This window comes from Etheostoma spectabile, chromosome 22, assembly GCF_008692095.1.
Source record: "Etheostoma spectabile isolate EspeVRDwgs_2016 chromosome 22, UIUC_Espe_1.0, whole genome shotgun sequence".
Taxonomy (NCBI): Eukaryota; Metazoa; Chordata; class Actinopteri; order Perciformes; family Percidae; genus Etheostoma; species Etheostoma spectabile.
Window position 1 is genome coordinate 7,478,413 of NC_045754.1, and position 16,482 is coordinate 7,494,894.

At 38.8% G+C, this 16,482-nt stretch overlaps 1 protein-coding gene across 2 annotated transcripts in view; it reads left to right on the plus strand.

The window, feature by feature from the left end:
• Positions 1-14,398, plus strand: part of gad2 (glutamate decarboxylase 2) — an 18,905-nt gene extending 4,507 nt beyond the window's left edge. For both annotated transcript variants that reach the window (XM_032503361.1, XM_032503360.1), the window contains 11 exons: positions 674-786; positions 1,319-1,434; positions 1,853-1,932; positions 2,506-2,560; positions 2,734-2,850; positions 4,674-4,738; positions 4,837-4,915; positions 5,001-5,150; positions 5,778-5,885; positions 7,249-7,338; positions 9,152-14,398. In XM_032503361.1, the coding sequence (XP_032359252.1) occupies positions 674-786; positions 1,319-1,434; positions 1,853-1,932; positions 2,506-2,560; positions 2,734-2,850; positions 4,674-4,738; positions 4,837-4,915; positions 5,001-5,150; positions 5,778-5,885; positions 7,249-7,338; positions 9,152-9,325 (1,147 nt within the window). In that variant the 3' untranslated portion in view covers positions 9,326-14,398. The remainder of the gene's footprint in view (positions 1-673; positions 787-1,318; positions 1,435-1,852; positions 1,933-2,505; positions 2,561-2,733; positions 2,851-4,673; positions 4,739-4,836; positions 4,916-5,000; positions 5,151-5,777; positions 5,886-7,248; positions 7,339-9,151) is intronic.
• The last annotated feature ends 2,084 nt before the right edge of the window (positions 14,399-16,482 follow it).

The window sequence follows — 16,482 nt, forward strand, 5'->3', positions numbered from 1 at the left end:
CCCATTGCACCCCTCCCACCTCTGCCTTTTATCCCTCCCCCTCATGTCCAATCTCCATTGGGATTCAAGGGGAGAAAATTTGCCCTGAAATTAAATTCACAGTAATCTGAAGCTAATTTTGGCGTGTGTTTTTGGGGTGATAAGCTCTACGAGAATCAGCCTTGGCAACTGTGGGGCCCTGAAAAATAAGCCTGCTCTTGACACAGGGGGTTTTAAAATTACTGCAGCTAATAAACCTAACCATGTAGAAAAATATGTCACGGGGCGCATGCGGTAAATGTACTTTGTTAGTGCAGCCACGATAATGAAAATGTGAGACTTCTCTACAACAGAGAGATCATTTGGGTCTATGAAATGTGGCCTGCGACGTGGGAAAAACAAATGGATGCTGGTACAATTTTGTTCAGAAGCATCAGGGCAAATTTGCCTTTTCAGAAATGAAGGTGGAGCTTTTACAATCGACAATGACTCTACATGTTGAGTACACAAAATATTTGTTTTTATCCTTCAAGGATTTGAATGATTTAGGGGTTTATTTACCTGTGAAAAGAGCCACCAATTTAATCACCCATACTGCAGGGATAGAAATCTCGGTTTACTGGCTATTTTTTGGGGATGAGTCATGGAATCTTTTGTGAAACCCACACCGTGTGATTCCACTTGTGTAATGCAGGTTCACCTATGAGGTGGCTCCTGTCTTTGTGCTGCTGGAATACGTCACTCTGAAGAAGATGAGGGAGATCATTGGCTGGCCGGATGGGCGAGGAGATGGCATTTTCTCCCCTGGTATGTAAGGCAACGTCAATCCCACCGCCCCTCTGTTTCACTGAAAATGGAACTGCCTGTGTGTGTGTGTGTGTGTGTTGTTTGTGGTGTGTGTGTGTGTGTGTGTGTGTGTGTGTGTGTGTGTGTGTGTGTGTGTGTGTGTGTGTGTGTGTGTGTGTGTTATAATGTGTAAATTAGCATTTTGATGATATAAATGGAACTTAATTAGCATAATATCATTTAGCCTCCCCCTTTCTAGTCACCCTCCAATCTTTAATTCCTCCCATGCTTTTCTGTTTGACATGTGACAAGGAACATTTGGAGAATTTGATGACAAAGACTGTGATTGGCTCTGACATGATAGACAATCGGATGCTGTGTTATCCCTCGATACGCTGTAAACGAGGGATTTTTGTTGTTGTTGTTGTTTGATTACTTCAAATATGCAATGACATTTTTTTAACTCTGTTCTGAAGCGCTGCATCATCCCCAGGAGACTTGCCAGTTATGACACTGAATGGCTGTAAATCACTGAGCCCTGTCTGTCCTCTAGGTGGGGCTATTTCTAATATGTATGCCATGCTGCTGGCTCGCTTCAAGATGTTTCCTGAAGTGAAGGAGAAAGGAATGTCATCTGTTCCCAGACTGGTGGCCTTCACATCCGAACATGTAGGCATTTGGTTTCAATTCAAATTTCATTATGTGTCTTATTGAATCAGATAATTAGCATTGATCACTATTTGAACAGTTTTTTTTTAATCAAAAGTCAAAGATCTTCCTCTCTGCTGCAGGAATAACTTCAAATAGCAAAAGCACATTAGCTGTGGCTGTGCTTGATGTGTGTTTGTGTCACGCTATTATAAAGTGTATCAGACGCAGAAGGACACAAAGTGACTGGTGTTTTTGTCACATTATATGTCACCTCCTTCATCTTTAAAGGACATTTGAAAAATGCTGTGGGCAAAAAAACACAACATCAAACCTGTTTGATACATTTTTTATATAAATGAAATGTCCCATCTCCCCCTCCCTCTTGTAACCTGGAGTACTGTTGGTTAAAGACAATCTCTTCTCTGTCATTTTTCAGAGCCATTTTTCAATCAAAAAAGGTGCGGCAGCCCTTGGCATTGGGACAGAGAGTGTGATCTGCATCAAAGTAGATGAAAGGTAAAGTCAGCCTCGAATTGAATCTGCTTCTACTCCACTACATTTACACAACAGCTGTAGTTACTAGTTACTTTGCAGATAAATATTTGACCTAAAACGACACGTGGTAAGCTTTTAAAAGATCAAGGTGTGAACCAACAAGAAATTAGTGTCTAGTTGGGGTCCTTTGTCAACTTTCAGATGTCTGTGAGAGCCATTTGCCCTCTCCACTTCTCATTTAAATGACAGATTGAGGCCCAAGGAGGTAACATGATCAAATATTTCAGCAAAAATGTGAAAAAAGTCCCCAAAAAATGAAAACATTTCTGTAGCAGAATCTTTTTTTTTTTCTCTCCCATTAAATTTTGCACCAACAGTTTTGTTGTCATTACTCAGGATTCCTCTTGGGGGCGGCAGAAACTACGCGCTGTAGCTTTAAGGAGGATTTTAACTGCAGGATATTTACTTGTACTGGAGTGTTTTTACAAAGTTGTATTGGTACTTTCACATAAGTAAATGATCTGAATACTTCTTCCACCACTGATGATTCCACAAACAAGTCAAGACACAACTGAAGCTTTTTTACTATTGCAGTGGCAAAATGATCCCAGGTGACCTTGAGAGGAGAATACTGGAGGCAAAACAGAAGGTAACAATAATAACACAGCTGTAAATACTAAAATACATAAATACTGCAGATATCACTTCATACAGCCAGATTTTCTGGTATTCAGTCAACTGAAACCGCTCTGATGATGCAACATATTTCCATTGTTATAAGCTGCTTTTAATTACGAGGATGTTTTGTTTGTGCTTCTGCAGGGCTTTGTTCCTTTCTTTGTAAGTGCAACTGCTGGAACCACAGTGTACGGAGCTTTTGACCCTCTCATCGCCATTTCTGACATCTGCAAAAAGTACAACATCTGGATGCACGTTGATGTGAGTAAAACAAATTGACTTTTTGTATGGAATCTGCATACAAATCTCCTGCCGCCTCATTTAAAAACTCCGTTCGTGATGCACGATATCTCTCCACAGTAGGGGTTTTAGTGAAGGAAAACACAAAAATACTGAGCTCAACGGTGAGTTTGACAAATCTATTATGTCTGTTTCGCCTCTAACTGCTGGCGTTTGACCCAGATAGGAGCCGGCCATTTCCTATCTAACACTGGGGATTAGAAAAACTGGAACAGAGGCTGTAAATCATCTCCTCCCCTGACTTTGCCATCATGGGCCCTCTCACTAAAGGAACTCTATCCATTAATGAAGGTGATTTAGTCCTGACAGGGGGACACCTCTATTAAGAGACATAAATGGCCTTATCTATCATTCCTCAACTGGCTGAGATGGGAAAAAATCACATCCTGCATTTTAGTGTTGTGGCACTAGCTGCTTTTTGTTTGGATGTTGTGGATGCAGCTTCCCATGAAATAAGAATGTTTGGTGGCCTTCTTAACTCTCAGTAGTGAACATTCTGAGGTGCAGAAATTCATTGATTTTTGGAAAATAAGCTACACAAGCTTCTGACATTTAGATATATTTGAATTGTGCCAATGTTTAAACTGAAAAATAAGACCCTCATGCAAAATTAAATCTCCTCAGTTCTGTTCATAATTTTTTTTTATTTAACTTATTCTTTGGTGTGTTCTGAGGCCCTATTTGACCAACTCGAGGAGGCAGTCAGTCCGACTGCCTTTTTTGCTGACGGTTGGCCGTCTGATTGGTGGGTCAGAGCCTCACAGTGTGTAGCCAGTTGAGCGGCCGTAGCCAACAACAGTGAGTTATTTAAGCCAAGAGAGAGGGCTGTAAATCAGGAAGAGAGGAGCGTGAGTTTGCAGTGTGTTCAGTGATTGTGTCGCACGGTGGCGGAGGTCTTTTGTTACCAGCAAAACAAGACGTTTCCACTCTTAAAAAAACTTCAGGATCCACAGGATGGTTTCTTCAAAGTAATTTATTTAAAAATCAAACCTGTCCCTTTTGCACAGCAGTACAAAAAATTACTAAAAAGACTTAAAAAAAAAAAAAAACTCCCCTCCGGCCAGTCACACACATAATTCTCTTTCTTTGTCCTCCCTTTTTCCACCTCCACACCTGTTTTGCATCCACCTTTAACCAACATATCATTAGATCATGTGGCCAGTCATGAGCAGTGTGGGGGGGGGGTTTGTCCAGACAATCACAGCTGCTCCTCATAATCCTAGAACCTCAAACATTTAGAAAAACACAGCAAATCCACAAACTCATGCAAACAATACTTGTTAAAACATGCAACACATCTATCAATAAAACCAAATGAAAAACACACACATTACCAAAACTCAAACTGAGCAATTAACCAAACCATGCAACGTTGGAAAAAAAAATGAAAAGCTGCCTAAAGTCACATTCTGACAATTGTTGTAAGACAATATAGTGTGTTCAGTCAGGTGGAGAAGGACAACATGGTTGTTGTGTTCTTAGCGGTACCTGCTGTCGTTCTTAATGTCACATTAAAATGTGTGGATGTGGGGAGGGGCCCATAGAGAATCTCTTTCTACAGGGCCCAGAATCTTGTGCTACATCCCCGATTAGACCCACCACACCTGCAAAATGTGTGTCACTCTTCTCAAACTTGACAAAGCTTTACCAGAGCAACAGAAGACTTTGTACAACTGTTATCACAGCCTGAGTAGTGACTTGACTTTGAATCTAAAATCAGTGAAATGTCCCTCTAATCAAAGGTTGAACTTATATGTTACTTGTCATTCTGTCTGTCCTGTTAGGGTGCGTGGGGAGGAAGTCTCCTCATGTCACGGAGACACAGGTGGAAGCTGGATGGAGTTGAGAGGCAAGTGACATTTATTTGGTGGGGTGAAGACAATGTGACATGAAGCTAATGAGCATTTGAAGTCACGATGCACTGGGATTGTTTTCTGTTGGCTGCAGGGCCAATTCAGTAACATGGAACCCACACAAGATGATGTCAGTCCCTCTGCAGTGTTCAGCCCTGCTGGTCAGAGAGGAGGTAGGCCTCATCGTCACATATTACATACGTGTGAATATTTGTTTTCTTGTGGTTAAAAATACACATTGTGGATGTGATTTCACAGGGTTTGATGCAGAACTGCAACCAGATGCACGCCTGCTACCTGTTCCAGCAGGACAAACACTACGACCTGTCCTACGACACCGGAGACAAAGCGCTGCAGTGTGGACGCCACGTAGACATCTTCAAGTTGTGGCTCATGTGGAGAGCTAAGGTAACTGGGACATATGCTCTCTCGCTTATATTTGCATGCAGTTCTTTGAGATGCAGAAGGTTTTTGTGGTGATGGACAACCTTAAGTTATGCCTTTAGTCAGGGTGTGATGTCTGCCTTTACTTTATAGTACAAAAATAGTAACACCAGTGGTATCAGGGATTTTTTTACTCAAAAAGCTTCTTTTTTAACTTTTAATTAACAGAGTTTACAGGAAAAAAAATGGAAAACTTTATGTGACTGAAAATTATTTTAGCCGTAGTGTAAAAGTTCAACAGAAGTAAAGATTTACCTCATTTCATTGGAGTCAAATCCTTATTTTGTCTTATATTCAAGCTTTAATGTGTTGCTTTGATTTTGTTTTGACACTTTTAACAAAGCTTTTTTTCTTGATTTTTTAAACATTACACTGTATATGCATGACAGATGTATTAGCGTCTAGAGAGTGAATTAAATTAAGATTTTGGACATTGCTATTCAATTTTCCTGCAGACAAATAGGATTTGTGCCTGTCCATTCTCTTATTGTTTAGTTGCCAAAATAAATTCTGTTTTACAATAATCACATAATACTCATTAGTCTAAATAGACATTCCAAATCTAACAGATTAAAATCTTTTCTTCGGCAGGGCACCATAGGGTTTGAGGCTCAGATTGACAAGTGTTTGGAGCTTTCGGAGTACCTCTACAACAAGATCAAAGACAGAGAAGGATACGAGATGGTCTTTGATGGGAAAGTATGTCCACATTTTACATTTCACTCTCCACATGGTTATTCATCCGCATAATCAGAGAAAAGTAGCTCACATTACCCCCGATGCTTCTTCTCTGTGTGTTCAGTGTCATTATGGGTGACTCGCAGTGTGCTCTTGCTTTGTGTTGGAAGAATGCCATTTTCACCTCTAGCTGCCAACATAATGTGCTGCTATTATGTTAAATGAATAGCATAACGGCCGGTAATTGCTCATATGCATATGAATAGAACTGTGTCTGAAATGTCCTCTGCAGAGCAAAACTACAACAGCCCAAGCATATGTGGGTATGACGGGGTTATTAAGCTAAAAACTCTTGTTATAAAAGGAGTGCTAGGACACCCAGAGTCATTTATAGTGAAAGCTCTTTAATACTTAAGGCTTATTGTTTCCTGTTCAGCCACAAAAGGCTAAGAGCATCATAACCCAGAGAGTGATGGGAAAAAGCCAAGTCCTCTGGGCACCAGCCCAGGTGTTCATTTGTCTGTACCTCCCATTGAGCCATTACATCAATCTGATGTTGAATATACTACGGTCGAGCCAGCCCGGGCTGGATAAATGAGGCTGGTGTGCATGGCTAGTCAGCTGTTGAATGCTTTATAACTTGCAGGCAGGCTGCTCCAGCAGGAATTCAGATGCCAAAAAATAGAGCTGTGTTGGCTTTCTGACATATAGAGAGTATCTGAGAAGGAGGCAGCTACCTGTCTGATGCTGGGAACACCTAATGGATTTCCTCTTTGAGTTGTGGAAAGCCATTTTCAAACCTCACTTCAATCTGGCTTGGAGAAATGGATGTGCTACGGTTACCTTAAGCACATTTTTGTTTTGGTATAGCTGTAGGATTTCAGGCAAGGCTGATTAATAAATATTGGTATGTGTAATACGTGTTTTCACAATCATGTCTAATTGTGTGTAGAGCTGGGTGGCATGTTAAAAATATCATTATATTATATGTCCCAATATAGTAAATTCATGCAAACAAATGTACGTTTTATCAATTAAATTGATGTTCAAAAAACAATTAAATTGCAACTTAAACTAAAAATATTGTTACTTTTTGATTAAAACGTGCTTGTAATCATTTGATTTTAAATTAGAACATCCCTCAAATTATTCCGATATCTTACATTTTTATTTATTGATAAATTAGACAATTCCCGGTGATTGTAATTCTACCACTTTGGGGTGCCAAAGGCAAGACAGGCTTTAATTCTAACTGCTGATTAAAAAAAAAAAAAATCATAAGGTCTTGATTAATTATAGTCTGTAATATTGAATTATTCCCCCTAAGTCTGCATGTTTTGCTTCTTGTGTCATGTTTATTCCTCTCATCTCTGTGTTCCCACAGCCTCAGCACACCAACGTCTGCTTCTGGTACCTCCCTCCTGGGATCCGCTACATGGAGGACAAAGAGGAGAGAAAGAAACACTTGCACAAGGTTGGTGAGCGGAGATAAGAAGCCTGACTATAATATCTACTAAAAACACCTGTCACTGCACCTTTCATTTGCCCTACATGCCCTAACAAGTCATTACTATCCAGCTTGATCATCATATGTCCTCCGCAAAAGGGACAACACGTATGGCACCTTATAAAAAAATAAAAGCTTAGTAAATTGTGACAGTCTTGGGGTGCCCAGGTAGCTCACCTTGTTGAGCGTGCGCCCCGTGTACAAAGGCTCAGTCCTTGCTTTTGGGTTTTACTGTAATTTATTGTGCTTTTTATGATTATCAATTGTTATAATGTGATTATTTATTTGGTCTGTGAAGCTCTTTATGACTCTGTCTGTGATAAGTGCTACATATAAAAAAAACTTTACTTATTTACTTACTTACCTAGCGTAGAGGCCGCGGGTTTGATTCCAACCTGCAGCCCTTTGCAGCGTGTCATTCCCCCTCTCTCTTCCCTTTCCTGTCTTTAGCTGTCCTCTCAAATAAAGGCCTAAAATGCCACAAACATAATTTAAGACAAACAATTTGTGACAGTCTTAAAATACAAGATACAAGGGGGAGTGAGGCTATTCAGTTAGCTAAAGTGGTGGCCATTCAGAGGATCCCACAGCAGCAGGGGATACTAATTGACAATTAGGACAAACAGATGGTGTACGTGCCAGTCATACAAAGAGCTCGCTTTCTCTGTAAAACCATTGTTTGTCATATCAAATTAAATGGAGAGATTTCCTTTTGTTTTTTAAAGTTTGATTGAAAAAAAACGCACTGGATACACTTCAGTGAAATGTTTGGACAGCTCACGCTTTTTCCACAGACTCCGACACTACGATGATGTAATGTTGAGGAAAAAGTCTAAACTGAGGGAGCTTTCTTTATTTTCCATTTGCTTTAATGACTACTTCTAAAGGATAACTGGAATATTGTCAAAACACAGAGATGACAGAAATCTGCAGCTGCTGATTGATTATTTTACAGAAACCGCAACAGGGCACCTGCAAGAGATTTAGAAGGAATAAATGACTGGGTAATGAGAGCTACAGTACTGCAGCCTTAACTGTAAGCCCAGTGGTGGAGGAAGTGCTTAGATCCTTTAGTTGAGTATAAGCAACAATGCCACAATGTAAAAATACTCTGTTATGAGTACAAGTCCTGGATTGGAAATTTTACCTGACTAAAAGTACTCTGCAAAATGGCCCATTTAATTTTTTTTTAATTTAGTCCAACTTCATCTGTACCCCATCAAACTTTACATTTTGTGTCTAGTTTCTTTGAATGATATTTGTATTACAGACTGCAGATTGTTTGAAGAACAACTGACACTCACAATATGCATACTTTCCAAATCAATTATTTACTGCCAACAGTGGCCAAACTGCATTATTCTCACCTGTGTGCAAGGATGGATTGAAGAGCAATCTAGAGACGTATTTAAAGGAATAGTTCGACATTATGAGAAATACGTTTATTCGCTTCCTTGGTAAAAGTTAGATGAGAAAATCGATACTAATCTGAATGTTTGTCTATGAAATATAAAGGTGGAGTCAGCAGCTAGTCAGCTTAGCATAAAGACTGAAAACATGGGGAAACAGCTAGCCTGGCTCTGTCCAAGGGGAACAAGCAGCTCAATCTAGAGACACAGCTTCCCCTGGAGCATCTATTATGTCCACAATCAGATTCTAAATGTATAAAAAAAAAACTGACCTTACAACTCATGTTATTAGCCATCTAATTTGTTTTAGTAGTAGATAGACCTACTCACCAGCCCAAATTAATCCATGCTGTATTTACTGTCTATTTCAGGTGGCTCCAGTGATAAAAGCCAGGATGATGGAGTACGGGACTACCATGGTCAGCTACCAACCACAAGGAGACAAGGTCAACTTTTTCCGCATGGTGATCTCAAATCCTGCCGCTACCTTCCAGGACATCGACTTTCTTATTGAAGAGATTGAACGACTCGGCCAGGATCTATAAGACTCATCTCACCAAGTCCTCTTGTACTTTTGCCCTTGACGGATGAATTGTTTGTGGTGAATGTCCTGGTAAACTTATTTTTTTCTTCTCTCTATTTCCTCTAAAGTCACATATTTAAGAGTATATTTGAGAAAACAAGACCTACAGATATATCCATACATTATGTATTGTAGCTTTGCAGTGGACTAACTTGGTCCAAAGCTATGTAAAAGTGCTTCTGTCTGACTTTCCTATAGTGCAGTAGATGTCAGAGTAGTGCAAGTGATGTAACTTTATATGTAATTTTTGTGATATGAAATGCTTGTGCATTAGGCCAATGAGGAAGAGTTTTATTTTTTTAATTATTTCTCCTTTGCCGAGTATGTTGTTAAGTGCCACACGTGGTTGTGTTCTATTGTAACTTTACATTTTAAACTTATGGTTTAAAAAAAAAAAAAAAACAGTTCACCTTACCTCAGCTTAATCAACTGCCTTTACGTCTGCACACACTACTCCAAGCAGTGATCTTTGAACAATATTCTCTTCACTGGTGATGCATAGCAGCATGTTAAATAAATACCCATACCAGAACAAGCCGTCATAGGGATTTGGAAATAGGTACAAAATAAGGCATTTTCATCATAATTACACAACAGCAAAGTTAATTCAAAGCATTTATTAAGACGTGTTGTTCCATTGTGCATCACATCGGCTTTTGACAGTTTGGTCCGCGGCTTATGATTCTTATTGAATATTGCAGCTTATTACTTCTAATACTTTCTACTCTTTTTACACACACACACACACTTCTTTCTAGTGTATTTAAGGTGAGAAAGGCTTGTTGAATCCATTTTGTTTGTCACCAGCTACGGTACATGCACATATCAAAATGGATACCATTACCAACCAGGCTGTGTAAATAGCTGTGCTAAGTGTGCTTTACATGTTGTAGTGATGATCTAAAATGCTAGTATTAACATTACAAGAATATTACAAGCGGTACCGTTACCATTTTATTTATTTGAAATCCAATTTTTGCTATGATTAACGAACATTTGTTTAGCCATTCAAAGAATTTGGAATTTGAAATTTAAATCAGTAGTAATTGTTAGGGGCGGAGTCCACCTTTACCAACCAGAATTCAAATTGCATAACCCACGCACAAGTGGACATTTCATTTGACCTAATGGATCAATTTGTGATAACACTAAGTATCATGTCAGAGTGTGTGGCACTCAAAACAAAGTCATCATCTTGTTTTTTGGAGAATGAGAAGCAAGGCTGGACTACCAACTGGGCAAAGTGTTTAACTGCCATGGGGCCCCAGGCCCTGAGGGGCCACCAAAGCCCTGAGTTTACATGTATGTCAACTGGTTTGGATTAACCGCAAATTTGCCAAATTTAAGAACAATATCAATGGGCCCTGCATTCTTTGAAAAGCTTGTGGCCATGTCTTCTAAAGTTGCGGTTCCACAAAGCAGTCCAGTTCAGTTAATTAACAATAGAAAGGTTAATTTTGTGTTGCCATTAGCAAAAGTTATGGCTAGAACCTGGTCGAGGTTCCAAGCGAGGTGAACCAATACTAAAAGGTGGAGTTAACACAATGCAGACTTACCCACTTACCAAAGTGCGGTAGGTGGGGGTCAGTAGCGGCCCAACAGCACATTCTTGCCCCTGTACCCACTGATGAATCGATCCAACCATGATGGGAAGCTTTTTAGGCTAGTGGGCATCACATGACCTGCAATACCGACTGTGGCCACAACTCTAAAATCCCATTGCAGTCCATCATTGCGCCTATCGGCTCTGTCACACACTTGCTGTTACCACAATACAATTGAAAGGATTATAACTTTAAAGTTGTAAATCCTCTCATCTACAGTAACATAATGAGATAAGTTATTTGTCAGGGGTGATTTTGGATGAGCGACTAAAGAAAGATTGAAGAGCTTACAAAAACAAAGAACGGGTCAACGATGGTGTCTTGTCTAAATAAAGGAACTTCACCAGACTTGCAGCTACTGCATACCTGACATCACTTGCACTAAATCATCGGGAAGGAGGAGCATCCCTTAGCTTTGCAACTGAGATTCCTTCTTTATTCATTCAAAAGCAATATTCGAGTATGGGTCCAATCTATATACCATGCACAATATCAAAAGAAACGGTGAATTCAAGTGTACAATAGTTAACGATAATCAAGTTTGCTACTAGTTAGCCAAAACTAAAAACATGCTTACTGTGGACCCTGATTTAACAAGCAGAGGTTCTGTAGCATTTTCATTAGAAGTTAGAAAAGCACAATTTGCTCAACACGGTCGCTCAGTGTACAATCACTTTTGATCATAGTTTGTAAATAGTATTTCAAGATGTCCTAAATACATATCTTTGTGTATACATAAGTGTATATAAGACATATAACCAGAGTGAGGTAAAGTTATTCATATTTTCTCTATCTCCAATATAGATTACTTGTATTTTCATCCTGTTTGTCCAAAAGGCTTTTTGTGTGTGTGTGTGTGTGTGTGTGTGTGCGTGTCTGTGTGTGTGCGTATGTGTGTGTGTGTGTGTACAGTATAGTACAGTATGTATGTCAGATACTTGACTTGGTTTGTGACTGTCCTAGCTATTTCAAGGAAAACGTGTTTCAGTGACATGGCTTTAAAGAAACTGACAGATCTCACCTCGAATTAACTTGGTGATTGTATTTTAAGTGAATATGCAAAGCCATTTTGACTCTGAAGCCCTGTGTTTTTTGTGCACAAAGTAAATACTTGACGGTATGTTAACGTGCCAATGTGTACCTTAGTGTGTTTGTAACTGTGTTGCCTTAGTATAAATTTGCCAGTATTGTCTAGTTTTCCTCCAAAGAGGAGGTTGTGCACTTTAGAGTATACTACATGACCTAATAATGTGCAATGTCCAATGGTTTTTCATAAGTTGATGTTAAAAAAAATATATCCTCAAAAATGTAACTTAAGGTCTTTGGTCTGAATGTGACATGAATCCAGGGTCTGTTGGAAATCAAATCATTTAATTTTTTGCAGTACATTGTATTATAATATATATAAGTTTTACTGTATTACGTCCCAACAGAGATTAGCCTCCAAAACATACGGCCACATAGGTCGTTTGTTCCTACCCTCTAATACTGTGGTTCTCAACCTTTTTGAGTCGTGACCCTCTCTCAGAATGAGGTTGTTGTTCGCGACCCAGGCTCAGGCTTTGTGGCTTATTGATGCATTTGTTACTTTTTCTCTCCCCATGACCCACCTTCAGACCCCTTTCTGTGTTTTTGGACTTCTTGATTTACACATGAAGCTCTAAATATTACACATGAAATGTACCAAACTCACAAAGTAATGTCAAAACCAATCCCCAGTCTAGAATATGTCTTTTCATTTTTCTCTCCCCAACCATCTGGCAACCCCCACAAAAAACTTTTTTTGACCCTTCTGGGGGTCCCGATCCCCAGGTTGAGAACCACTGCTCTAATTTAACCCATGGGAGCCTTTCATAATGTGGCCCCCCTAGCAGTTTTAAACATGTGAAACAGTTGCAGTTTGGTTAGGTCTAGGCACAAAACGACTTGGTTAGGGTTAGAAAAAAAATCAAGGTTTGGGTTTAAATCAGTAAATTTTTTACGTTACTTCATGTCATGCGTTTGTTCATGAAGTAACTACGCATGTGACGGAGAATGTGATGTAATTCCTTTTTATTATGTAAAGTGAAAATGACCCGTTGTTTACTTTTATTTTTATACGGGACACGAACACCAGTCTCCTGGGTAAAAGTCCAATTTGTTCAACCCTGTCCACCCTTAACAGACTTTCGTCTTAATACCACATGACATGACTCCCTGCTTTGCTGTTGTCATAATTACTATGGCCTTTAGAGGGTGGAGGCTAACATTGAAACTTAAATACGGGTTGTATTTGCTGCTTGTACAAGTGACCTATGGGGCCGTTTTTTGGGCAAGGACAGTCTCCGAGTTTAACACACTTTTAAGATATATTAATCCGACTTCTGTTTCCAGATAAAATTGGCGTACACACTGTGACACAGACAACATCGGATTTATTACAGCGACACAGGAATCTTGCTATGGTGGTCTCGGAAAGCCAGACATTTTCTTCTCTTGTTGCTGCTGCTGCTAGACTTGCTTCCTTTGCACGTGCATGCAATGCCTTGCCTATCCAGCTTGTTTGATATCTTCTATCCTATATATCTATTTCTATATAAACATATATACATATATAAAGTCTGTGTAGCTCCTGTAATTAGCTTTTGTGTCCGACGTATAGCTTTAGCCTGTAGATAAGTGCACTGTCGCGCTAGCCTTTACATGTAATTCTGTGTCTTTGGCTTCCTGTAAAGTTTTCTCCGTGCCGCAAGCATGCTAACCCCGCCAAGCATTGTATTCTTCTCCGCGCTTGATCTGACTATCTCTATATTCTGTCTTTTCTTCTTCTGCTTGAAGACTGTCGCAGCTCAGGACGTAGAGTATTATATCTATATATATATATATATATATGTGTAGTCCCCTCAGCATGTCTCTATGAAAGCTATTTTTCTGCTCTGCAACTTTTCCACCTTTTCTCTCTTTCTCTTCCGCTTCGCTCTCTGGTAGCAGTGACAACGTGTCCTTGTGCGCTTTCCTCTTAACGTTTCTCGGCTGCCCGCTGTCGTTCTGTTTGCGTGTCTGAGATGGTGTGTTGACTCGAGTCATGGTGCAATAACTGTCGCTGTTTCTGATTTTGTTTTACCAAGGCCCTAGACTCTAGGATGTATGAGAAACAGAATCAAAAGGATTTAGAACTGATTGTCCAAAAACTTGTCCAATGCAATGTTGTTAGCCTTCAACACAGAAGTATAGAAACAAATACCCTGGTTTCTTGCTTATGCTAACTAGGGTTTGTTTATGAGAATAATTACAATCCCTAGAACTCGGAGAGCAGTTCACTTTCACTAAATATGTTACGATTTTGAATCATATATTCTGCAAACTGCTGTGCTAGCTTCTCTCAAACATTCATTTTGTCCTGAACTACATGTTACTATTGAGAAAGTAGAAATAAATATTGTCAAAACAAAGGTTACTGGAATCTTTTCTTCTTTCATTTCATTCTTATAACATTTTCAAAGCTAACTTTGTTGTGCTTCATACTTTGTAGGCCAAAAGCATGGTGTTATGTGAACAGAAGAGTTTAATTAGTTTCATAATCTGGTGAGAAGGTCCTTGAACAGCATTGTGGGACATGAAAAGGGGCACTACAGGGTAAGGAGGATGTATCAGCTGTGCCAGTATTGGTCATATTTGTATCATCTTCTTTCGGACCTCTCAAATTATAAATTAATTCTAGTCACAAAACAGCACATCAGCATATAGAGAGGGTTTGTAATCCTTGCCTATAGCAGCAGCAGTATATATATATATATATATATAGTATATATATACTACAATAACATGCAATTGAATACAGTAACGATACAGTAAACTAGTATCTTTACAAAGTTTAAAATGTTAAATAGTTTTTAGTTTTGAAGAAAATACTACCTTAACAAAATAACAGATTATATACAATGTTAAACATAAGAAACAAGCAATAGTTTCTTTATATTGCACGTTCCATTTCAGGGGAAATGATGTGCTTCACAGAAAAGTTAAGGTCATTAAACATGAGCTACAGGTAGATGCATGCTTGGTCTTAGTAAACAGATTAGAACTAACATCACAAACTCGGCAGTGATTTTAGATTTTGGATTTTAATTCAAATTCTTAATTTTAAAAGGTCATTAAAACATTTTTTTCACCTATTTTAATTTCGAAAGATACTGACACACTCAATCCGGCTTTTATTACCAACCACTTTAAATCATTTTTAATCGTTTTATGTTCCAGCATGATCACCAAGGTCTTTTTAAACTAATCATAAAATGTTCATTACTGTATGTGTCCCATAAAAGTACTGGTGAGAGTGCATTCTGTTTTTATGTCCCTACACGAGGGCGTAACTTTGGTTCAACATTGGGGGGTTGAGATTGGGTATTACTGTAAAAGAAGAGACAAAAAGTGACAAATGTCGGAAATAGCTAAAAAAAAACGTTGTAAATAAACTCAACAAAAAATTGTCCAAAAAAAAAACTTGAAAAAGCAACAACATTGAAAACGCCACAAAAACCTTTTAAAAGAAGCAAAATTTAAAAAAAGCCCCCCCTCCTCATAAATTACACCCATGCCCCTACATTTGAATGGTAAGATCTCTCAGTATTTTTTGCCCATTAAGGACCTATCTTTTTTATCTGGCTTTTAATTAGGAGTAATGTTTTTAACATTGTACGTTTTAATGTTGTTGTATTTTTTAGTTGTTTGCTATGTGAAGCTATGAAAGGTGCTGTATAAATGAAGATGAGTGGCAATACTAACATATTTAAACAAACAAAACAATTCAAACATGCATGAGAAAAGACATATTTTCATGCATTTAATACAACATGTGAATTTAGTACAGATTTGAACACTTCTCTCACACAAAATATCAAAATAATGATGATAATTATAATATCAGCACTACAGTTTTATGCTTCTGAGCTGCTTCTGTTAAGAGCGACGCCGGTAGGTTCCTAACGTCTCTCTAGATGGCACTGCTGCCCCACAGTTTAGTCATGAAAAAGCAACAGAAAGGGCATTTTTTATCTTTGCTCAAAGTAGGCATGTCCTGCAAATGTGGATGAAATTTTTGGCAAATTATAATGTTTTTTCAGTATTGTCTCAATGACCTGTTATTTTTTACATTCCCCTCTCAATCATTTCTGATTACAACATCCCTTTAACGTCCAAATGCAGAAAAGACATCCCAAACGGTTCCCAGATGGTTTACATCCTCTTTCCCTGTCATACAGTACACAGACGTACACACATATATAGATATAAACGAAAGTACCACAGTACGGTATAATCGCCGTCCCTCTGACAAAGACTTAACCATCAGCCGGACAGGGAATTACCCTATTTGTTATTTAAGTGACACAAATGACAAAAGTGACCCAGATAAGAGAGTGAAATGTAAACAAGACATCTGGGCTGCACACTGTTAACTGGCTCTGAATGAAGGCACTTAGAGTGCGTGGATGGTGTTTACATTACAAATATGACATGTAAGCACTGTCAGTCAACT